This window comes from Lytechinus pictus, chromosome 7 (genome assembly GCF_037042905.1).
Source record: "Lytechinus pictus isolate F3 Inbred chromosome 7, Lp3.0, whole genome shotgun sequence".
Lineage (NCBI taxonomy): Eukaryota > Metazoa > Echinodermata > Echinoidea > Temnopleuroida > Toxopneustidae > Lytechinus > Lytechinus pictus.
The window spans coordinates 4036428-4061599 of record NC_087251.1 but is presented as its reverse complement, the minus strand read 5'-3'; the positions used below and the strand labels follow the sequence as shown (position 1 = coordinate 4061599).

Genomic DNA, 25172 nt, shown 5'->3' with positions numbered 1-25172 from the left:
GGGGGGATGCGGCCCTACCAAAAATAGTAGGGGGGGACACAATATCAAATGTCCCCCTACAATCTTTTATGGTGGAGAAAAATGCATAATTCACAATCGAAATAATATGTATTTTGGACTAAATGACCTCACAATCACATTTTGGGTGAAAACTTTTTTTTTTTAACTTATCAAAGTTTCCAGCCCCTGGTGTGAGTGGTCCCCCCTACCTTTGGGGACAGATTTCCGCCCATGGCCCCTGCAACTCATACATTGTAGTGCACTTCTGACACGTTATTCAACATCATTAACATGCAAAGCAAATTACCCTTCTCCAAAATGGTGTTGTTATGTCATCATATATGAGTCATTCCTTTATCTTGTTATCACTGTAAAGGAGATTTTCTTTGTGTAATCAATGTTTTCTGTTTGACAGAGTTCATTAACTACAACATAATGCCTTGGGGAATATATTCTAATACTAAATTTGTTTAACGTTGTCGAGGAGAAGAGTGATGTTGCAATGAAATATCTATGCGAGGGGTTTATATATGAGGCGAGTGAGGATATTTGCAATCTGAAGATTGGAAATGTGCATTTGAGAGTTCACGTTACTTATCAATACAGATATTTATTTTTTGGAAAGATTTTGACATAGATCTATTCGAAAAAAAAGTATCATATAGACATTTGTATAGTTTAGTTTAGTTTAATCCAACGATGTTGTAGCACTAAGCCTCTTCTTTGATCAAAGTAGAATGTCTATTGCTGCTCTCCTTCAGACAAATTAAGATGCACTACTTATTTTGGCACTACTTATCGATAACTGTTATTATTGTCATCACTATTATTTGTATTTTCATCATGTAAATCCTTTGTTAATGTTGTGATTTTTGTATGATTTATAATTTTATTTCATTAAAAAATTAGATGTAATTCCACACAGCGTTATACAAAAGTCTCGTCGATGCAATCGACCACGCCCACCTTTACAGACACTTGTTGTCGATGTCAGAGATATCCCCAGGCCCCGCGACCGCTCTACCTAGCGAGTTTCCCAGCGCAGCGTAGCCTAGCCTAGCGCGCCGGTAGCCCTCCGCTAGCAAGTGCTGCGCTGCATGCTTAGCTGCCGCGCCGAGTGCCGCCGGATTGATAGGAGGAATTTGCGAGGAAATCTACTTCGAGGCGAAAAGCGGATCGGACCTGTGGAAAGATGTCTCGCATTTATGATGACAAACCACTTCAGTCAGTTCCAGTACAGAATCAGACTTGGTCTGGAATCTGGGAACCACAACAGTTTCAAAGGTAATCATGGTAATGTTCCACAACAGCAATAAACATTTAATTTACCGTACAACAAGGTTCAGACGATCGACTGATCGACATCAAATTAGAGTTTAGACTAGCTCTCTCAGATTTAGTCCCATATAAATCGAATAATGTTGGTCAATTATTCCTGTGATTAAAAGACATTAGTACAGGTATGTGTTGACTTCACTCACTCAGCTAACCCAGCTTTGTGGGCCGGAGCCCAGGACTCGTCCGTGTAATACTAGGCAGACAGCACTCACACTTGTAATTTTGTATGATGGGGGGACCTAAAGCTACGCACTTTGTTTTCAAACAATAAAAAGTATCCCAATTTTAATATTTCAACAAATTATCTTTCAATAATTTGTGGCAAACATTCTAAAGATCGTTAACCAAGAAGAAAATACAGAAAAACTCACTCATTCGAAAATCCCGCCGTGTTTTCCGAACACCTCTTGATTTCGCCGCCCGATGTAAGGGGTCCTAAAAAGCTACGCACTCGATTTATCATGCAAAAAATAGTATTTCCTGTGCCTCAATTTCTAAAATATATTCAAATTATTATAGGATAAAATGAAATTAAAGCGAATTATAACTCAAAAATTCCAAAGTTGTTGGTTTTCTCTGCATTTAGAGATTTACTGCAGCCTCTGTTGAAAAAAATTGAATAGGAATCGTTCCACACACAGAGTGCGCCTTTGCCATAAAAACTGCATCTTTAGCCACAGCTTGTGTTTTCTGATAGACTCGGACTCCATTTTGGTCACGCCTTCATAGCAGAGTGAGACTATAGGCGCCGCTTTTGCGACTTCGGCGTCAACATCAAATTAAATCTTTGGCCAAGTCGGGGTATTTGTTGAATTACCAATATAGTTTATGGATCTAGCTCATAAAACTTGGACATAAGAGTAATCAAGTATCACTGAACATCCTGTGCGAGTTTCAGGTCACATGACCGATGTCAAAGGTTATTTAAGGTCAATTGACTTCGGCCATGTTTGGGGTAATTGTTGAATTGCCATAATAACTGAAAGTTTATGGATATAGTTTATGAAATATGGACATAGGGGTAATCAAGTATCACTTACAAGTGTTGGGTCACATGATCAAGGTCAAATGTCATTTACAATCAATGAAAATAGTATTATATCAGTATATGAATTTTTTTGGTGAATACTTATTTTTTGTTTTCATAGTCGGCACTGCTGCTATATAGAATAGCGTAATGCAGGCGAGACTGCCAGGGGTGCTCCACTTGTTTATAAAGAATCAAAACTTTGAAGATTAATATTATCAAGATCCACACAAACTTAAAAGTAAAAATAAAAGCTATAGTTGATAAAGAAAATAATTAATATTTGCTTTGTTTAACTTGCAGTGGATCTGGAGCTGTATTGAAAGGAACAATCAAAGCAAGGTCTAGGCATGTTATCACAGACTCTAAACATAACAAAGTAAGTACTGAGTTTGAGATGTAAGTTTAAATTAGTGTCATACTCCTAACTGTAGGTTGATAAACTTTTTTTAGTAATAACTCAGTGTCTTAATAACATAAGGTAGTGATAATTGAACTAATATAAAAAAAAAAAAAAATGCCTGATACTATGGTACCAAAACAATTAGCGTATTGTTTAATTTCTTTTGCAAATAGCACAGAAAAATCCAACTCAAATCCAGTGTTGAAGGAACTGATGATGAGAAATATGAATTAATAAGGGAGTTTTTCATTGAACTAGGATGAATTTGTTTTTATTTTCAGAGTCGATACTTTGTATTACATGTGAGGGTAAGCATTGCACATAGAAGACAATTCAACAGCAATGGAGAGGAGATTGAACCCAATATGGATGCTACTCAAAAGGTCAATACTGGATATCTTATGTCGTCATATAGTAAGTTAATGGTAGCTCTCTCTTTTTTTTTTATTATTCCTTCTCTCTTTACTCAGTTTTCTTCCGTTGTATATCCTGATCGTCCTCATCTTGCCATTGGCTTTACCTACCACATTCTTCTCTACAACCTTCCTGATTTTTATCACTTACTCTTTTTTCCCCTCCCCATCCCTCTGTCTATCTCTTCTTTCTCTTTCCTCCTGCCTATGTTTTAAATGATTTAAAAATATTGTTCTAGTTGTCATTCCTAAGTGCCCGGCTATGCTAGTAATACTATTCTATGGTATTGTGAAGATTTATTTATTTTTTGGGGATATGGATATGGTTTTCCCTTTCTTGCCGTAATTGTTGATGCATTGTATAGAACTGTCTTACATACCAATAACCAACTTTAAACCATGGGATTCCCCTAGACTATCCATTCGAAGTAAACTTTAATCTTATTTAAGCCATTCTAGTAATATTATTTTCTGTATACCAGCTAGAATCAAATGTTGACACCAAATTTCACTCCATATGCTTTTAAAGAGGTAGAAGCCAAAGGACAGACTGACCGCCTTACACAATCCCAGCTCTCTACACTGGTCAACAAACCATCTCTAACAACTCTGACCCAAAGACACACCCCTGATGGATGCTTAGCATTCTGGATGACGGAGCTTGAACTAAAGGATATGGATTTTGAAGATGATGATAGCATCTTACTCAGGACTAAAGGAGATGGACCTTTCATTTGTAAGAATCTGGTTCAGTAATTTTATCTCCTATAGATTTCAGATTGATTTCATTTCTATTTCTATATTTTCATGATATGCTATCCATATTGTCATTCTCAAATTCTGGATGCAGAGACAGACAAATTCCCGAGGGGGGGGGGACTTCCATTGACGAGTGGATACCAGGGCAACCATGGGGTTCTTAAAAGCACCCTTAAACAAGTATTTTCCATATTCTTAAAATGCACCCCTTAACAAGTATTGCCAAGTGAAACCCTACCCTTAACAAGTATTGGAAACAAAATGGTACCCTTGACAACTATTCCCTGAATTGACCCCCTGTACAGCAATATGTTAATTGTTATGTCACGGATGTCGGCTTTACCTTTAGTACCACCACACCTCGCTCAAAACCCCAAGACGTAGTGTTGGGCCAAAAGTACATCCTTTATAAAGCATTTTAGTCCTTTTTTTTATACCCTCAAAAATTTCACCGTAACACATAGCTTTCCTGGCGAAATATATATCCTTTTTTCAGTATTTCAGTGTTTTGACACCTTTAAAGGGATACTCCAGGCTAAAAATAATTTGATATGAACACATTAAGAAAAATCAGACAAACAAAACACTGAAAATTTGATCAAAATCAGACAAGGAATAACAAAGTTACGGCATTTTAAAGATTTGCATTATTCCGGTGAAACAGTACTTCTAGGCATGTCTTCATGAATATTCAATCAGCAAACTGATGATGTCATATCCCCACTTGTTCTTTTGTATTTTATTATATAAAATTATTTATTTCTTTTTTTAATGTATTTTTATGTATTATGAAATTAAGTATTCATCGAATCTGTATAGTATATAGTATGAATATACAAATTATTCAATATGGCATATTTAGTTTGCTATTCATTGCTATAACCTTACAGACAATGAACATTCGATATGCATCTCGTAACCTCAAAAATCAAACAAGTGCATCCATTTGGGATTACTTTCTAATCAAGTTACCAACGTTACTGGAATGATTGTTGCAGGATTGAAAGATAAAATCAAACATAAGTGGATCTTACATTAATGTGTATGTTTTGCAGTGTAACTATTCAGTAGGGCTTACAAAAAGATCTGATGCTTCAATTAATACCTATTTATAATGTAAGAGATGGTTAATGATGACTTTTCTTTGAACACTTATTGCCCAAACAGATTGGAAGTAGAATGATATTAGTTTCCATAATAGACCAATAATTATTTTCTTTTCTTACTCACATAATGACTAAGATTCTGTAGGGAAGTTGGATACGAAGACGAAGGAGATAACCAACATGGCTGGATCAGGTCAGTTAGGAGAATCCTGGACAGACAAGATTATGAGTGTCAAGTCACATGACCCACCCAACCCTAAACCAGGACAGGAAGAGAATGAAGGAGCAGGGGATGATGAATGGGTGAGTTTATTGCAAGAGATCAAATTCACTAAGCTTACTGTGAGGCAGCTTTTGCATTACAACATCAAAAGCAAGTTCCCCTCTAAAGAACCCCATCAAATCTGCCATTGTAACAAATTATTCAAGTTGAAACCAAGCATGGGATATTGCTAGGGTTATTAGGAATCATATTCTCGAAAATTAGAGATATCCGTGACCTAACGACTGAATGAGCACAACACCAACAGAAAATGACGCATTTTCAAAAACAGCAAAATCTTTGCTTTATTGACTTATTCTTTATCAGAGAGTATACAGTTTAATAATGTGTGTAGCCGCCACGTTTTTCTATGACTTCTTGGCCCCTTCACCTCATGGCGTACACGAGTCTTGTGGCTCTTTGCTGGGGAATGGCATTCTATTCTTCTTCCAACATCTGGGCCAGGTCAGCAAGGATGGTGTTGGCATTAATGCGTGCACATACAGCTCGCTTTAGCTGGTCCTACAGATGTTCAAGTGGGTTAAGGTCAGGTGAGTTGACGGGCCACACCATCCTTTGATACCCTCATGTGCCAAGAACGCATCCCGCTCTTGCTCGATGTGGGCGAGCGTTGTCATCCATCAGTTCAAAGTCATCACCAATGGCAGCGGCGACTGGTACGACATGTGGATGCAGGATTTCATCCACGTATCTGTTGGCATTCAGGTGTCCATTAATGATGAGCGGTGTCTTGGTCGTTGTAGCTATTCCGGCTTCCACCACCAAACTCTGTGATTGGTTGAACACAGTATTCCTCATGCTGCTCACCCCTTTGTGTCCAAAGCATGACTTTGAATGAAAAGGGATGTGACAAGATGGCACATTGAAAATGAACTGAAATGTTTTAAATCACTCTTGTAAATTTGAAAATTACTTATATGGTCTTTAATTTGTGATTCTTAAGCCGTGAAAGCAAGCATTACAGTAATTTTCACAAAAAAAATCATTAAAACGCAGATTTGCTGTCTTTGAAGTGTCATTTTTTTGTTCATGTTGTGCTAATAAAGCCGTTAAGTCATGGATGTAGCAAATTTGTGAAAAAAAAACACTTTCTAACAACCCTAGCTATATCCCATGCTTGGTTTCAACTTAAATGATTTGTTACACCTGACAATTTGATTGGGGTTCTTGAGGGGGAACTTACTTTTGATGTTGTGTTTAGTTAAATTGAAGGATCTTTGCATAATTTCAGTAAAATTTATTGAAATTTTCAGCAAAAGTCAATAAATTTTGTAATTTGCACTGATTCAAGATTTTTTATTCTTTGTTGAGGTGAATGAAATTGGAGAATTTGTGAAAATCAACATCATGAGCAATTAGGGACATTATTTCTCAGAGTTATCAATGTTACATAACAATATTTTACTAACTGGATTACCCTTTGGTGATTCCATTATTCACCCTAATATACAATTCAGTTTGAGTGAAATCAGTTTTGAATATCAAATGAGAATGGTACCTTTAATGTTGCTTTATAGTATACAAATAGCGAATAGGCATGAATACGATTTCGCATGAGGTGATAGAAAGATTGTTAATTTCTTTCACCGAATGCGAAACCTCCGCCATTGCACGAATAAGAATATTCGCTATTTGTGTTGTACAATGCCTTCGAAGTTAGCGAAAATACAAACAATAATCAAGCTTTTGTCTCACCTGCATAGCAGAGTGAGACTATAGGCGACGGTGGCGTCAACACCAAATCTTAACTGAAGGTTAAGTTTTTGAAATGACATAACTTAAAAAGTATATGGACCAAGTTCATGAAACTTGGACATAAGCTTAATCAAGTATTACTGAACATCCTGCCTGAGTTTCAGGTCACATGACCAAGGCCAAAGATCATTTGGGGTCAATGAACTTAGACCATGTTGGGGGAATCAACATCAAAATCTTAACCTAAGGTTAAGTTTTTGAAATGACATCATAACTTAGAAAGTATATAGACCTAGTTCATGAAACTTGGACATAATGTTAATCAAGTATTCCTGAACATCCTGCCGGAGTTTAAAGTCACATGACCAAGGTCAAAGGTCATGTAAGGTCAATGAACTTTGGCCAAGTTGGGGGTATTTGTTGAATTACCGTCATAACTTTGAAAGTTTATTGGTCTAGTTCATAAAACTTGGATATAAGAGTAATCAAGTATCACTAAACATCCTGTGTGAATATCAGGTCACATGACCAAGGTCAAAGGTCTATGAACTTTGGCCATGTTGGGGGGATCTGTTGAATTACCATCGTAACTTAGAAAGTATATGGACCTAGTTCATGAAACTTGGACATAATGTTAATCAAGTATTACTGAACATCCTGCCGGAGTTTAAAGTCACATGACCAAGGTCAAAGGTCATTTAAGGTCAATGAACTTTGGCCAAGTTGGGGGTATTTGTTGAATTACCATCATAACTTTGAAAGTTTATTGGTCTAGTTCATAAAACTTGGACATAAGAGTAATCAAGTATCACTAAATATCCTGTGTGAATGTCAGGTCACATGATTAAGGTCAAAGGTCTATGAACTTTGGCCATGTAGGGGGGATCTGTTGAATTACCATCGTAACTTTGATAGTTTATCGATCTGATTCATAAAATTTGGACACAAGAGTAATCAAGTATCACTGAACATCCTGTGCGAGTTTCAGGTCACATGATCAAGGTCAAAGGTCATTTAAGATCAATGAACTTTGGCCATGGTGGGGGTATAATTTGTAGAATTAACAACATAACTCTGTAAGTGTATTGGTCTAGTTAATAGAACTTGGACATAAGAGTAATCAAGCATCACTGAACATCCTGTGCGAGTTTCAGGTCACATGACCAAAGTCAAAGGTCAATGGACTTTGGCCATGTTGGGGGTATTTGTTAAATAACCATCATAATTCTGAAAGTGTATGGATCTAGTTCATAAAACTTGGACATAAGAGTAATCAAGTATCACTGAACATCTCATGCGAGTTTCAGGTCACATGACCGAAGTCAAAGGTCATTTAATGTCATTGAACTTTGGCCATTTTGGAAGTAATTATTAGATTGCTGTCATAACTTTCAAAGTTTAGAGATACAGTTTATAAAATGTGGATATAGGGGTAATCAAGTATCACTGACAAGTTTTAGGTCGCATGGTCAAGGTCAAATGTCATTTATTGTCAATGAATGTAGTATTTTATCATTATATGAATGGTGTTTTTTTGAATAATTATTTTATAGTAGTTTTCAAAGTCAGCACTGCTGCTATATTGAATCGCGCGATGCAGGTGAGACAGCAAGAGGCGCTCCACTTGTTCCTAGTTTAATCTATAAAAATAAGAGACAAATTTTTGAAAGCAAAAGTCCCTAAAATGTGCATCTGATCTGCAATGACAATGCACATTTAGCCAGTAAACCTGCGCGTCTGCAATTACTAAGTGCATGCAATGGGCTGGCCAGCGTGAGCAAAAACCTGTGCCCCCATGTTTTAATAGATTTGGGAATAACTAGGGAACCAGAGTTGGATGAAAGTAGAGACCTGACAGGAGTGTATTTGATAATGAGATTAATATTGCATTGTAATAATTGCATGGAATAGAAGTAGAAGGATTTTGAAGACGATGTGATCGTTGATCTTTAACCAATGTAGAGATTTCAGAATGGGTGCGGTATGAACATGTTTTTTAGATAGGGTGACCATGCGTGCTGCAGCGTTTTGAGGCTTTTGGAGTTTAGATAACTGGGTGTTGGGTAAATTGTAAAGCAAGTAGGCATTGTACAATAATAAATTAAATCAATGATTTGGTCTGATTGACTTAAAGTATGGACATTTAATGATTTTGGTGAATGGATTATACAAAGACAATTTGATTCGTTTTTAATATCATGTGCAGGAAAGATAGGGAGGCTAGAATGCTATTGCATATATCAATTTTTTTTTTGCAGATGTTGTCTATCATTGAATGATCAGACCCTATTCCTGACATAATAAATCAAGTATTTTATTTGATTTCCATCTCTTCTAGGATGACTGAAAAAAGATATTAGATGTCTCTGGCCGGGTGTCAATCGCTCCTAGTATGAAGAAGATACAAAGAAAGACTACAATAAACTTCACATCTAACTCATTCTCTTACCAGACTGACTGATAACCTCCATCAAGCCAACATTATTGGGCAAGATTGGAAACGAATGTAAGGCACAGAGAAGAGACATAGTTTTAGGTATTTAATAGTCAGAGACTCTGCCAAATTTAACAAATTTGTGACATCATATGCGAGCAGCTTCCCCATAATTTTTATCGTGTAATGTCCCTAGATTCAAATTTTTAAATGGAATATAATGAAAACAAATTTTTCTTATAGAAGGGGGTATGAAATGTCTTGGATGATACATCCGCCACACAGATAAAATTACTTTCAAAGTTTTGAGAAAAGGCATTTTGGGGAGTTTATATCATACAACATATAGAGGAGCTGCTTGTCTGAGATGTCACAAAATCAAAAGTTTTAAAATTCATAACTCCCTTATTCTTTGATGGATTTTCATTACACCTTCACCAGTATTTCATATCTAATTTTTCTGATCGTTCTTGTTAATGTTCTTGTTGAAGTGTCGGAAGCAGAGCTGCCAACCTTTGAAAAAAGAAATTATAGTACTTAGCATCTCCAAACTTTAATGGGTATTTTCAACCATCCCTCTTTTTAACCCTAAAAGGACTGGGCTATTTGACATGTATTGAGGACTGGGGGGGGGGGGCCATGACAGCCCCCCCCCCCTTCTGATCTCGGCGTTTGCGCTCACATTCTTTACCACATAAACTACAAGTATAAAAAAAAATTCTGAAAATAATTATGAATAAAATATGCAAATCTATTCGTGAAAAACGTTATTTGCATATTTAACACCCAATTTCACTTCAAAATTTTTTTTTTCCCAGATGTCATCTTTGTAATCTAATTTAAAGGTTTCCACAAAGAAATATTGCAAAAGCCAAATTTTTTCCCTATGTATTTCTGTGTTTTTAGAATTTCTTATGTATATATATTTTTTTTTTTTCAATGGAAATTATTATAGACCATTTAAAAACTCAATTAAACCCTAAATTAATTAAGCAGACAAATTAGAAAAAAAATTATAACCTTTATATGAATTTCACCTCCCATAGACTTTGTACACAAAGTAAAAAAAATAGCTATTAGTCTCAACAGTTGCGCGAGACTTTCAGAAAAGTCATAACATTTTGCAGGCTATCTTTTTGCATTTTGTTGTAACGTAGTGTGAATTGCTAGCAATTGCATACAAGGTAAATAGATTTACTTTTTGCTTTCATTTAAATAAGTTCTTTGAATGGTGAATGTACATCATTTATATAGGACTGCAAGAAAAGTCCATGACAATTCCAGAACTGCAAACCTGTAGAACTTAGCTGTCAGGGAACATTTCCATTGCAAGGCTAGATAAATGGTCTGATACTGCAAATTATGTTGAGTAAAAAATTGTGTCATCAGAACCTCCACTCTTAATAACTGAATTGTATTTTGGAAGGAAAAACTTTGCAATACTACAACCCCGTGTTCATGGAATATTAGTTCTGGGAATACTTAATATTACTTCTGGAAAGTAATATTCCATTAGTTTTTACCATTTGTAATTTCCTGACTTGATATAATTTTCTTTATAGGTCATTTAAACTGTGTGGTGGAGTGCACTTAATGTGAAATATCTTACCATTAGAAATTCATATTGAAATGCATGTGTGATTTATACTTTGCTTTAGGAATCGTCAAGTACTGCTTTCTGAATGAATTACCTCATATGCTACTATATCCTCTGGATATTAGAAATCTCATGGCAGAATCTGTTTGCTTAGGTATATTTTTACATCTTATTTAAAATGCTGTATGTAAATATGTTTGTGAGAAATCTGAATGAAATCATAATTAGATATAATAGATGTGTGTTAATCACAACTGTTTGCAGTTTATGGTTAATAATTTGCATTTGTGTTTTTCTTCCTTCTCACATAGAGAAAATGTCTGTTTTCTAGATAAACCCTCTTTATCATTTTTTTTCCAGAAGGGTTTTTCTATTATGGTTATAGTAGTATTTGCCTGTACCCTATCTGAGGAATCCTTCTGAGATGTCAATAAGTTGATAACTTAAGTCAAATTTCCTTGCCATTAAATGATAATCATTTGTAACCCTACAAATTTTATACCACATATGCATTCCTGTCAAATATCTATTTGCTTTTTCCATAATTTTTGTAATTGCCAAGTAAAAAGCTATGTTATTTGGGTACTTGTGAATACATAAGAACTTTTTCATGAATTCCAGTAGTTAAATGAGGAGTGTGTACATTTGACGTCCACTGGTATGTATCATATGACTGAAATATTTGTTGACTGCTCTAAGCTTAGGTGGGGCTTACGAAAGGACACAAAGACACAATTACTATGGTTTATCATTATAGATATGTACATGTATCCATTTTATTGCTAACTTTTCATTAAAATGAAGTAACCCAAGTAGTGCAATTTTTTTTCTTTTTGTAGGTTTATGCTATACTTTCTTTTGTAAATGGAACAACATTTCATGGAAAGCATTACAAATGATGAGAATTATGTATTTTCATATATATATTGTAATAAACACTTTATATTCATAGCAAAAGCAGATTCTAAATTCTTTTGTATTCATTGGTATATGTAGGTAAAATACATTGTTGGATTTCATGGAGAGTATACAAAAATTTTGCTGACACCAGCCATTATGAAAAGCAATAGAGATACCTGTACTCTAGTAACATCTCTGGAGCAATGTGAACAAACAGTCCCACTATTAGCTTCAGGTGCTGTTTGTCAGGCAAAATACAGCACTTCCACATGTGACAATGGGTGGAAATAATATCATAGAATGTCTGCTGTTCATTAAACTCATTCCAACCTGGATAACAGACAAAAATTATCCAATACACATCAGAATGGTGTCAAATTCTCCATGAAGGCTGACAAAAGTAAACCTTAAACCCCTTCCTATCTATGTACCTGTATCTACCTACATACATGCATGCATGACCTTAAAATATTGTGACACCAAAAAAAGCTTTTTTGCCTTGGTCAGACCTGAACCAACTCTTTGCCCAAGCAAAATCTTTACATCTGAATTTTGATTTGCCAAATTATTATTTCAGCCAGCGAAATGACTGTAAATTGGAAAGGGGTATTAAAAGCCTTTTAGAGTTTATTGTTTCACAAAATTTAGTAAACCTATTGAAAAAATGTAATATTGCACCCAAATTAAAATTCGTACATGTATGTTACTACATAAAAAACTCATTATATAGTAATTTAAGATTCGAACCAGTTTCTAGATTGATATCCTTTTCCATTTACTTTTACCATTACATTAAATTGACTTGTCTCCTCTGCCCATTGACTTTTGTCTCCTCTACCCATAAAAACCAAGACCATCTAATATAGAGAACAAAACCCAAAGAACAAGTTAGCTTATATGAGAAAAGAAAAATCAAAGACACACATCAATGAAAATTTGAAAAAAGATGAACATTAAAGCGACCTTTAATTGACAAATCATGGGGAAATCAAGGCTAATCTCAGAACAGAGAAGGGATTCAAGTCTTTCACTCGGCCGCATGCCTGGGGGTGTATTATGTAATAGACGCCGGCATGTCTGGGAGGTCTATAGGAGAGCAATTAGTAGACTAACCAACCAGAAGTAAACTGCGCGTTTTCACCTTTGAAACATGTAACTTAACAGAGGTCATTTATTTTGGTTTAGCAATCAACAGACATGCTACGAGTCTAGGAATTGGGATTGTTGGAAACTGGAACTGCGATGATCCGAAGTAAATAACCATCAAGAGTTCGGTCAAATTCGTGCTGTACGAACTTTTATCGCATTAGTCCGACGGGCGCTCATGACGGACAGATTATATTATGCAAGTCAATTGGCCTTTTGCAAATTTCAATTTCCCCATGATTTGTCAGTGGCTTGGCCCTTTAAAAGAAGTAATAAGCAGTTAAATGTTGAGATCACTATGATGACATCCTTCTATTGGCAATGCGACCAAAATGTGTGATGTCGCAACTTGAATAACTCCCCTATTACTTTTCTACATATTTTGTCATTTCATTAATTCTATCCACAGATCAGGCATATTTTTCATGGGGGGTCATGTAATGGAGGTTTCATAAAATATATCATGGACAGAGTTTTTTCTAATATTAGAATGCTGGAAAAGCATATTGCCAATGAGAGGATCTTTATAGCATTAGTGATTTTGAAATTCAAGTGTTCATAACTTTCATATTATTTTCTCATTGTACATTCACTGATCTTATTTGTTATCTTGTTTTCATACAAGCTAACTTGTTACAAGGGTTTAATTCCCCTTTTAACAAAGAAAAAAACACTATATTTGTTAGATCTTTATATTTGATACCATTTCAAATCTTTATACTTTCACAACAGAAGTCAGTTTAATGACACCCTTGCAATTTGAATATCCAGTACTGAACATTGCATGAATTACACTAAATAAAACAAGCATACAATAATAACATTTAAATGCACGATACATGTTTACAACTACATGTACATGATCATTGATTTTTTTTTGCCAAAACCTTGTCTCACTTTTCCATCAACACAACCTGCAATATATTTGAAAATTATGCTTGTTGTTAAATGAAACCAATAATACAATAGTTGCCATGAAAGGATTTTTTCCCCTTTTAGAGAGGCATTACTTCTACACTATCCCCGGTATTGGAATGTAAAAAGAAAGAAGTGGCAAATTCAAAAGAAGGTAAGGTAAACATACCACTAACAGGAAAACTTCACAATTTCCTGAAAGTGAACTAAGTGATCCCCCCCCCTTTCACACATTTTGATTGAGATTACATACTGACAAAATAGGGATGGCATACTGTAAGTATATGTCACCTAGTATATGATGGTTTATCTTGGTAAAATATATTACTCAGGGTAAAGGAACACATGGAAGTATCTATATCTTAAGAGCATAGATGAATAAGTGGCCAGAAAGGCTGATGAATCAATCAATCAATTAAATCATCCAGCACAACAAACCATACTATTCAGATGATACACCGTGGTAGAAGAGTTGTTCAGTACAGTATTTAAAGGGGTACTTCAGTCTGAAAATAATAATGATACCTAATACAAATATATAGAAAAATTATGAGCAAAACACTAAAAATGGCAAAATCTTATATACATGTATAGAGAAGTTGCTAATTTTAAGTATGGCAATAATTTGTGAAAACAGTTTTATGCATGTTGTCGTGAATATGCACTAGTTGGGATGATGATGTCGTGTCCTCCACTTTTCCTTTTCTTACTTCATTACATGAAATCAATGTCAATTCATGTGTGTAAAAGAAAATTAACTTGCACAGTATATCAGCAGTCAATCCAATGTTACATTCTCAAAGGACAAACAAATATATATTTCCAAACACTGAAATTTAAAATATCATCAGCTCGCTCATTGTATATTTATGAGCCTTATGAGGACGTTATAGAATTGTTTCGCCAAAATAATGCAAAATTTTGATTGTCATTAAGTCATAACATTGTTTTTCCTAAACTTTGATAAAAAATGTCAGAATTTTGTTCATTTAATTTTACTATTGCTGTTCAAATAACAATTTTTAGCCTGAAGTAACCCTTTTAGGCTAAATGAGCCAACAGGTACCACTTATTTAACACACATAATATGAACTCTCATGATAGAATTCTGAACAAAACAGGAATTATCTTAACTTGGTTAAGTATTCAAGTACTGGGTTTCAGGTTTGGATAACATTCTGGCTGTAAACAAATGAACATCACATGACTACAATTGATTTGATAATTATTCAAATGAACTGTCAAATAAGATAACATACAATATAATATATTATACACAAAATATGTAAGTTTTTGCATTAAATGAATTTAAAAAAGAAGACATCTTTATCTCAGTAACCCATAACATTCCTATAAATTAATGTCATTTTAAAAAGAAAACATCTCATAACCAACATACAATACCTCCAGATGTAAATAGATATATTTCTTTACTAAATATCTCCCTCTAAATCTTTTCCTATTATTGCACTATGAGTCAAACAATAAATCTTCATCTACATCATCATCTATTAAATTCCTGGAATCCCCATAGTTTCCCTGCACTTGTCTGCTCTTTCTCAATGCTTCATCCTTGGCCTTTATCTTCTTCTTCTTTTCTTGGATCTTCTTCAAACGATAAAACTCTTCCCTCTCTCGTTCATCAAGTTCAGTAGTGATGTAGGAGATAGTGTTTTCTATACGTGGAATGATGACTGTATAAGGGATACAAGGACATACCAATGTAAGATAAATGTGGCTTACAATTAATATACAGTAGTGCTGAAATAGCATGAAAACATCACTTTTTTGGGGGGTGTAGCTCAACTTCACTTCATTCATATACATCAATTATCATGTCATCTTTATGGCCTGTATTCCTAACTCAGGATTAACATGCTAACATGTGGTCTAAGTCTGGGTCAACTGGAAATGACAAAACACCATTTATATATTTTTCTTAAAAAAATGTTTACTGGGATTATCACATCATTCTTTAGTTTGAATAATTTAAACAGCGATCTAAGGTTTGGTCATAATTGACTTGCCAAAGTTAACAATTTAGACCACAGTTCAAGTGCAGCAAGAGACTACAATATGGACCTCCAACCAGGATAATTGGAATGTAAAAAAACAAAGAGTTAATGATCTTAAGGAAATTATGACAGCAACAACAATAATACAAAGCAATACTAATTTAACAAATTATATTGTTTTTATCGCACATAAAACATATCAGATTCGTTTTACAATGTATAATGTACTTACCATGTTCAATGGCATTTACACGTCTGTTGGTGATTTTGATGACTTCATCAAGTGTAATGAAGGAGGTCTGGAGAGAGGCTAACTCAACGAGGAGCTCAATAGCTTTGGCATAGTTTTTCTTTAGTCTGTCAATCTGCTGCCCTCCACGGGAAAGACCAGTCAGCTCATAAGCTACAAAGCAAATCATTAATCATATGTATGTTGAACAAACATTGTCCCAGCAGAGAAGTGATATTAATAGAAGAAATGCAAATTTCTGAAATTAATAGAAACAAATGTATGAGCCTATCGATGGGACATGTAACATATTAACATTCCACTTGCATTTAAAGTCCTGTGTGACAAGCAGCTTTGTTCTACAGGAAATTTTTGAAGCCCAGATCTAATTTTCATGGATCAATATCCAGGCTGTATTATTTAGATGATGCAACCTTTTCATATATGCCCAAATGAATGATAAACAAGTTTCTGCTTCTATTTACAACACTCATACCATAATATTTGCTAAGAAAAAAATGTATGGTTCAAAGCATTGGCCTCTTATTCAATAAATATAAAATGTCCATTATATTTTTCAAACCAAACTTCCCAATATATTTTCAATTGTCTTATAAAAAGGAATAACCTAAAGCATATGGGTTTATACTATAGCAAGAGATTTACTGTGTCCAAGAATTCAGTTCACATTTCCCTCATGATACACCTTTATCAAAAATTAAAAAAATCATTTTAGTAGTCTAAAACTTTTATGTTATCAAAATTTGAAGAATTGGTCACAAAGTAACAATTTCACTAATACTTCTCTATGATAAATACAGATAATTTTTTCTGAAGTCAATGGATGGGGGGCATAGAAATTTGTTCAACTTAGGAGAAATTTCAATTAGATGAGGTATAGCCTACAACACGTATATGTTTTGAATAATCTGGTCTTCAATCGTTTTCAACTTTGGCAAATATTTGTCTCATGGAAGTTCAACCTCTGCAAGTTTACATGTACATCAACATTATTTGGTCAATACTTACTGTCTGCTCCATCTGTGTAATGTTCAAAGACAGGTAGATTGACTCCAGCTACATTCTCTTTCTTTGATCTAACTTTCGTCTGTGCTTTAGTTACATTCTGAAGAACATTGTGACTGAAAATAACACACAAACAGAATAATGATATTTCAAACGACATCAATTATAATATAATCAGGTACTCACCTAGTAATTATGAAAGAATTTCCTCAACCTTAATGGTCATCAAGAAATAAAAAGAATGGTATATGAAATAAGCTCATGAGTGAAAAGAAAAACATATAAATGAGTCTTAAAAAAAATACACAAAATGTATTATCTTATATAGAAGGGAGTTCTTAGATAAATGAATTGAGTGTATTGCCATGGATGGATTTATGCTCACCAAATATAAATATTAATAATGTATTCCTGATTTTAAACACCATTTTAAATTCTGACACAGAAAGATTTTAAGATGATACAGTTGAAAGTAATATAAAAAACTTGTGTTTCAAAGCTACTCACAAAAGTTCCATATTACCTTATGTCTCCCATTGCAAACTTTGCTTCTGCAAGAGACAGAGAAGCAAGCTTCATTGCTTCTCCCATTAATGTTTTGTTCTGAAAAGATAGGGAAATTATAGAAATACATTAGAGATTAAGAAATCATATCATAATGTGATATGGAATAATTATCTTTTCTTTTTTTAATACTCATTTTTATACTGAGAGGTTCACATAAAATATGTCCTCTTGCAAGAATCTTTCACCCTAGCAGCCATCTCCCTTTCTAAGTATAGCTAGGTTCCTAGTTAGCTACCCCTCTGTACAGGTATATCAATTTCCCATGGCACCCAATTTATGTCACTACATGTTGTACATCTACTAACACCCTCCCCCTTCTCTCTCTGTCTCTTCCCCTATCTCTCTCACTATATCTGCCATCCAAGCTCTCCTGTTTGGTCAATATCTGAGCTATGCTTTATACATTGTAATGACAGTGAGTTTCCTCTCAACTGGATCTGTACTTCCTCTGTATTCTTGTTCTGATTCCAGTCAGACTTCCTGCATTACTAAAGTATGCATCATTCATAGTATCAGTCCAAGTATGATAAATATATACCACATCAGATGGGCCATTCTTATATTGCACTAGAAAAGTTTACATTAAAACAGTTCTTTGTCATAAATTCAAACCATCGATTTGAATTATAATTAATATTGTATTAAATTCAACAGAGAAACAATCTGAATCAAACAAAAGGAAACTACTGCCAACCTACATGTAGATATAAATGGAAAATAGGGATGATTTTGCTGAAAATCATCAGAAAAACAGGATTTTCCATAGGATTGCACAGTAATGTCAACAAAAAATAGGAATATCTCATCAAAAGAGCTCAAAAAATAAGAATGGTTGAGAGGTGTGTACTTCAGTGGGTCACTACCATAACAATGATTTCAGATTCAGATTTATTTATTGGTCCATATTAAAAAACATAGAAATGTGTCCTCCACTGGCAGTACATTATAACATGATGAAATACATAAATAAAAAAAGTTAAAGAACACTAATGAAGTATAAATTAACAAATATTTAACATTAAAGGAATATAAAATGAACATATATTGCAACACAATGAAAAGGAATTAGCAAAATAATTACTCATACGACAGAATGAAAAAAGAGTAATGAGAGATAACTGAGGAGAAAGGATGGAAGAGACCATGTAAAAGCAAAAAGAAAAAAGTCAACTGGATAGAAAAAAACGAGACATACATGTAGAGTGGCAAGTAAAGAAAGGGAAGAGAGGAAAGGGAGAAAGGGGAAACAGATGGAAAGAGAGAGATAGAGGGGGAAAAATACATAACAACATGGAAATAATGTCAAGGTGTTACTCTCAATAACTACAGTATATCTTTTCTTCATTTTCATTTCAACATTTGGAGCTAATTCACCTAGAAATATTCATGAAATGAACGTCCCGGAGATAAAGCAGTCATAACCCTATTTAAAGGTTATTTTACTTTTTCTTTAATTAAAGTGACAAGGGTGCACCGCATTGCAGTGGTTATTTTTATCTCAGAGATAAATATTTCATCTCAGAATACCAATTTCATTTTAAGAGATAAAATGAAATATTTAAAGATGAAATTGCCTCAGAATACCATCGCTGTATAATAAATTAGTTTTTTTACAGAATATTTTGAATAAAGATCTAACAGGACCGAACTTTAACTTCAACATCCGATAAACATGATCCAGGGCTCAAACTTTTAACCTATGCATAAATTCTGGAATTAGGGGGCATGTCACAATGTCCCATGCTTAATTACAAGTCTCACCTCAATAATTTTTCCAAGGATTTGTCTGAACCTCAGAGTGAGCGCGTCTGCCTTTTTCTTCAGAAGACTGTGACCCTTCTGTGCACCTTTCAGTCTGATCTTCATGGTGGTCAAGGCCCTTGTGTACACATGAAAAAATAATGAAGACAAATCAAAACAGGGTAAAGACTATAAACAAGGGATGAATCCTACATGGTCTCTGCTCTCTAGGTCAATTTGCAATCGTAAAAGTTGCAGAATTCAATCTGTCTGAAACTCGGAGACAGTGGTTCACTCTTAGATGTGAGAGGGTGTTGGGGAGGATTAATAATTAACAAACTATATGTTTTTAACTGTAAAGAAGATGGCATCTCATCCCATTGGACAATCTGGGCTCCGTAACACAAAGATTAGCGATCATTCGCTAAATGAACTGACCAATCAATATCAATGTTACATACGCATTTGGTTTGAAATACTGACCAGGGACCAATCAGTGTGGTTCTTACATATATGCAATCCATCGCGAACCTTTTTGTTACGAAGCCCTGAAGTGCTACAAAAATAATATTTAAATTATATTAAGGAAGGTTAGTGAACCTTTTACATTTTCCATGACAGTTACTTACATGTATTGTAGATACTGATCAGAAAAGAGTCTTGTCTACTACGACTGTACAAGTAACACGGGCATAAGTAGGGATAAAAATTTAGCACTTTCAAGTGTTTTATACACTGTGCCTAGCCTTTCATCAAAGAAATTGAGAAGAAATGAAACTCAAGATCAGCGACAAAAATACACGGGGGCGGCAGGCAATTCGCCCCGGAAATGCCTAAAGTCGCCCTCGAAATCACCCAAAATCATGCTTTCAGGGGCGACATAAAATCTTAATGTCCCCCACAGAAATTATTGCCAAGCGATAACAACTCAAAATCATGAACAAGCCTTGAAAATAGCGAGGAGCACAGTTTCAAATTCCGAAGTTGCGTCTTTTTTTCTGTACCACATTTTTCCATACACATGGTATGAAAAAAAAATAAACGCAACGGTCGGGAAACAGTTGCATGTATTATGACTACCACCATGTGCAATTTCTAATGCACATTTTCCCTACAGATATCACATTTCTGTGATAAAATAATTCGAATTACACAGGAAATAAATCCCAGTCTAGTAACCTCGCATTGGTGAGTTGTCATTCGGCTTTGCTTTTCAAAACAGCCTATTAACATCCAAAATAACTTACCTTATTTGTTGATTATTACTTAAAGGAGAATGAAACTCTTGGAGCAAGTTAGCTTTTGTGAAAGCAGAAAAATCAAAGAATAAGATCAACAAAACTTTGAGTAAAATAGGACTAGCAATAAAAGAGTTATGAGCATTTGAATGTCGAGATCACTAATGCTATGGAGATCCTCCCATTGGCAATGCGACCAGGATCTGTGATGTCACACACGTACAACTCTCCCATTTGGACACTGAAAATATACCCCAAAACATCTCTTTTTGCTCATTCTAATCATATGACAAACGATTCATCAATGATATAATGTTGTGAAACCTCTGTACTTGTCATCTCATAAAGAGAACACCTCACCTTGTGATAGACTCTATAAAAGTGAGAATATAAGTGAAATAAGTACTAAAGTAATGAGGGAGTTGTACGTGTGTGATATCACAGATCTTGGTCGCATTGCCGTTGGGAGGATCTACATGGCACTAGTGATCTCAATATTCGAATGCTCATAACTTTCTTATTATTCATTCAATCTTCCTCAAACTTTCAACAATATGTTTCTTTGATTTTTCTCTTTGATATGGATTCAGCTGGTTTCAAGGGTTTCATTCTCCTTTAAAAATCATTTGTTTTATTTTTTCTAGGGGATGAGGTAAATATCAGACAATAATCATCAAACAAAGCTCCATCTATTTTACAAGGCCGGCGGGAGGCTCACGCACGCCCGCATTAGTGGTTGTACTAGCTAGCCAGTCTGAGCTCTGTCTCTCTGCCAGAGCTCTGGGGGACAATCGTTCAGTAAAGGCCTCAATGATGGTGATTTTCTGTTTCAGACAGAGTTTACATTTCGGGTATATTATTAAAAACTGCCAATAAAGTTTGACGATTTCTTCATTGTCATGTATATTTAAGTTATTATTGAGTTAATTCTCACCAAATTTAGACTCCCCCATAGAGATATGCAATTTTCATGGAGATCTGCGTTTTCAAAGAACTTCAGGAAAAGTTAGGGTACCGTATGTGGGCCTTACATGGCCAAGTACAGGATATTGTACTGGACCTTTGCGGTGACATATAGTCTTGAGGACTCCATGATGATGTCTTTTAAAACAAATTTGACATATACTTCTCCATCATGGAGTCTTGAATCCCTTCCCATACATGCATAAGAGAATCTTGTAAATACAGATGGATTTCCCCAGATAAAAATCACGAAAATTAGCAGGATTTTATTATTCTCTACACCAAGGCTCCACATTAACTTTTTTTGGTGGTGGCCCGTTCGGGCCACCAAAACCATCAAAAAAAAATTTTTGGTGGCCCGATATTAAAGTTTGGTGGCCCGAAAAATATAAAGAAACACATTAAAAATTAATAAAACAAACTTCTGAAATATTAATTCTGCAGCCACTACCACTAAGTTACTTTCACTTTATCATCTTGTATGTAAACCTTGTTTGCTGTTATTTTACTTTGCTAATTGGCTTGTGGTAAAATATAAACTGTTTCTATCGTTGTAAAAATGAAATGATTGAAAGAGAATAAATGAATTTTATTGTTTGCAGGTTGTGTGGACTTTTTTTTTATCTCCGTATAGACACATACTCATATTGGTAAAGTAAATAAATAGTGCATAGCCATAGCAAACTCAGATAGATGTACAAAACATTGGTTTTTCATTTCTTCCTCTTTGAATCCTAAAACCTAGATTATGCAGGCCCCAAATCCAGTTTATTTCTGTTTTCTCTTTTGCAGCATATTATAGCAGTCCTGAGAAAATCACAGATAAATATGCTGCAAAATTAGAACAATGCATAAAAGGGGGAAACAAATGAAAATAATTTTCAAAAAGTATATTACAAAAAGAAAACAAAAATAATAAAAGAAATAAGTGAAATAAAACAAAAGAAAGAAAATGAAGAAAGAAAAAACAAAGAACATGGAAAAAAAGAAAAGAAAAAATTTAGAGAGAAAAAAAAAAAAAAGTGAAAGAAAAATGAATAAAACAAAATTGATGTAAACATGGGGAAAATTAAGAAGCCATTACGAATATTTTTTAACAGATGTGGCAACAGTCTATTCTGACTGGAATATAATTAAAAGCCAAGCAAATAATTTTCACTTACCTTCTGGGAATATGGCACATTTCTATTTTTATATCCTTTAGTTTATATTATTTTATTTTCAGTAGAAACATATTTTTCAATCAGGCATATTCAATGGGAAGGGGTATAAATGGTTTAACCACTGTAAAAAAATGAAAGAAAAAAATAAGAAGAAAACGGCAAAAGTTATATCTGGAAAAAAAGTGTGAGAAAAGTCCTTCCCTATATTTGCCAAAATGTTGGAAAAATTCACATTTCATATCAATGAAATGCCTTCCCAAAGTATTTACTTTCTCAAGAGTGGTTTAGAAGTCAATTATAAACAATAAAGAAAGAAACTGTCTGTTTATTTTTGGCTAGAAAAGACACAGCTACGAAAGAAACCAAGTATCAACATACATACAAATGCACACGTGGGACTGTGATGTACTTGCCTATGTGTTTTTATGTGTATTAATTCATTTGAAAATCGGTCTTTTGTAGTCAAAAGAGAGGTCATAATTCCTCTTCTTAATGCTTGCAAATAATAAGGGTACACCAAATTTTCGTAATATAGACTGTAGAATGTCATTTCATTGGTGTAAAATTTGACTTTGACTCAGATTTTCAAAGTTCTGTGGAAGATTTCTTTGCAGCAACATTTTTTATCGCAGCTCCATCTAGAGCACAGCTGTATGCAGTGGCTTCATGCAAAGCTCACGCCAGCCGGCCGGCGCGGCTGGCTGGATAATAGCTACTGTATGCTATAGCTGTAGGCCTAATATGCAAACTTTGTGTGTGTGTATTTGTGTGTAGATCAACAAAAAGGGCGCATGACGAACTGAGTTGCAATTTGAACTGTAGAAAGTTGATAAATGCGTGCAAAATCAGGAGAAAAATTGCGCTACTTTGAAAATTATTGGTTGCCCGATTCGGGCCACCAAAACTTAACATTTTATCAATAATGGTTGCCCGAGGTGAATTTCTGGTGGCCCCGGGCCACCGCTAATGTCGAGCCTTGTCTACACCTTCCTACGCCTAATGCATAAGAAGGTTTTAAAAAATATTGAATAAAAATATGTAAAAATAAAGGTTTCTTACCAGACCGATGTCGTGTAGATCCTTCGCTCCACATGTACACAGCGCAAATACAATAGTGTGTACATGTGGAGCGAAGGATCTACACGACATCGGTCTGGTAAGAAACCTTTATTTTTACGTATTTTTATTCAATATTTTTTAAAACCTTCTTATGCATTAGGCGTAGAGAATAATAAAATCCTGCTAATTTTCGTGATTTTTAATAAAAAAGATGGATTTCCTGGGGAAATCCATCTGTATTTACAAGATTCTCTTATGCATGTATGGGAAGGGATTCAAGACTCCATGATGGAGAAGTATATGTCAAATTTGTTTTAAAAGACATCATCATGGAGTCCTCAAGACTAGGTGACATACGCCCTCACGCAACGCGACAAACGCTATTTGCGATAAGGTCCTATGTGCATGGTCCAAGAAAGATCCGATGCTAACTCGACGCCAAGTTGTGGCACCATTCACAACTTACCCAACACAAGTGTCACAAGCTTTCCAAGAAAAAAAAACTTTCAAAAATTTACCAAACTCATTAACATTACCGTACCAACCAAAATTATTATTGTAAACAAAAAATTAAAAGAAATTCGAGTTAAAATGGGTGCGCAGAAATGCCCCCCCCCCCCCCCCTTCACACTACTCGATAGTTGACCTCATGGCCAGATTCATCACAATCTAATGCGATTCTCATGCACACAAATTGAACAGTGAAATCACGATTATCTGATATTGTCATTCGAATTGCACGCGAGCTATGTCGCCAGTTTATACCACATTGGTTAGAGGACTCCACCTCGCAAATGATTTTTAGGCCCAGGCCAGGGCCTACTCCACGGCAGCTGGCAAAAATATGAACTCACATGCGAGATGGAAACACAGCTATTCTATCTTTCGACATCTTGTTCCTTCTCCACTGTCTCTCGTAGTTTCAATTGGGAAATCTATGTTCCAGATCCGTCAAATTCAAAGCAACATGCAGACCAACCTTCATCCTCCCCAAACAAACACGAAGATTCGACGTACCGGTACGAGTACGAGATCGCGTGACGCGTACGAAAGCTATGGAAAGCCAAGCCGCTCAATAACGCCAACTACCATACGTATGCTCAATTAAGCCAGTTCACGGTTAGCTCATGATCAACTTTTCTCAAATGACCTTTGT

At 34.9% G+C, this 25172-nt stretch overlaps 2 protein-coding genes across 2 annotated transcripts; one reads left to right on the top strand and one right to left on the bottom strand.

Annotated features, from left to right (window-relative positions):
• The first annotated feature begins 972 nt into the window (after window positions 1-972).
• LOC129265118 (arpin-like) lies at window positions 973-11998 on the top strand. Its single transcript, XM_054903109.2, has 6 exons — window positions 973-1284; window positions 2669-2744; window positions 3050-3182; window positions 3711-3917; window positions 5183-5349; window positions 9363-11998. Exons 1-6 carry the CDS (start codon window positions 1193-1195, stop codon window positions 9369-9371), a joined length of 684 nt encoding a protein of 227 aa, XP_054759084.2. The 5' UTR covers window positions 973-1192; the 3' UTR covers window positions 9372-11998.
• On the bottom strand, window positions 11795-25172 carry LOC129265119 (V-type proton ATPase subunit D-like). The gene is made up of 6 exons (XM_054903110.2): window positions 24871-25172; window positions 19615-19732; window positions 17810-17889; window positions 17290-17402; window positions 16264-16434; window positions 11795-15710 (listed from the first exon to the last, which is right to left on the bottom strand). Exons 1-6 carry the CDS (start codon window positions 24906-24908, stop codon window positions 15487-15489), a joined length of 744 nt encoding a protein of 247 aa, XP_054759085.2. The 5' UTR covers window positions 24909-25172; the 3' UTR covers window positions 11795-15486.

Bases quoted from the DNA above. Each gene is read 5' to 3' on its own strand.
- LOC129265119 (XM_054903110.2), bottom strand. From the start codon at position 24,908: ATGTCGAAAGATAGAATAGCTGTGTTTCCATCTCGCAT. The intron at 17,890-19,614 runs GTGAGACTTGTA...CTATCTTTTCAG, and splicing joins TCCTTGGAAAAATTATTGAG to AACAAAACATTAATGGGAGA. The intron at 17,403-17,809 runs GTAATATGGAAC...TGTTATTTTCAG, and splicing joins TTTGCAATGGGAGACATAAG to TCACAATGTTCTTCAGAATG.
- LOC129265118 (XM_054903109.2), top strand. From the start codon at position 1,193: ATGTCTCGCATTTATGATGACAAACCACTTCAGTCAGTTCCAGTACAG. The intron at 1,285-2,668 runs GTAATCATGGTA...TTTAACTTGCAG, and splicing joins GAACCACAACAGTTTCAAAG to TGGATCTGGAGCTGTATTGA. The intron at 3,183-3,710 runs GTAAGTTAATGG...ATGCTTTTAAAG, and splicing joins ATATCTTATGTCGTCATATA to AGGTAGAAGCCAAAGGACAG.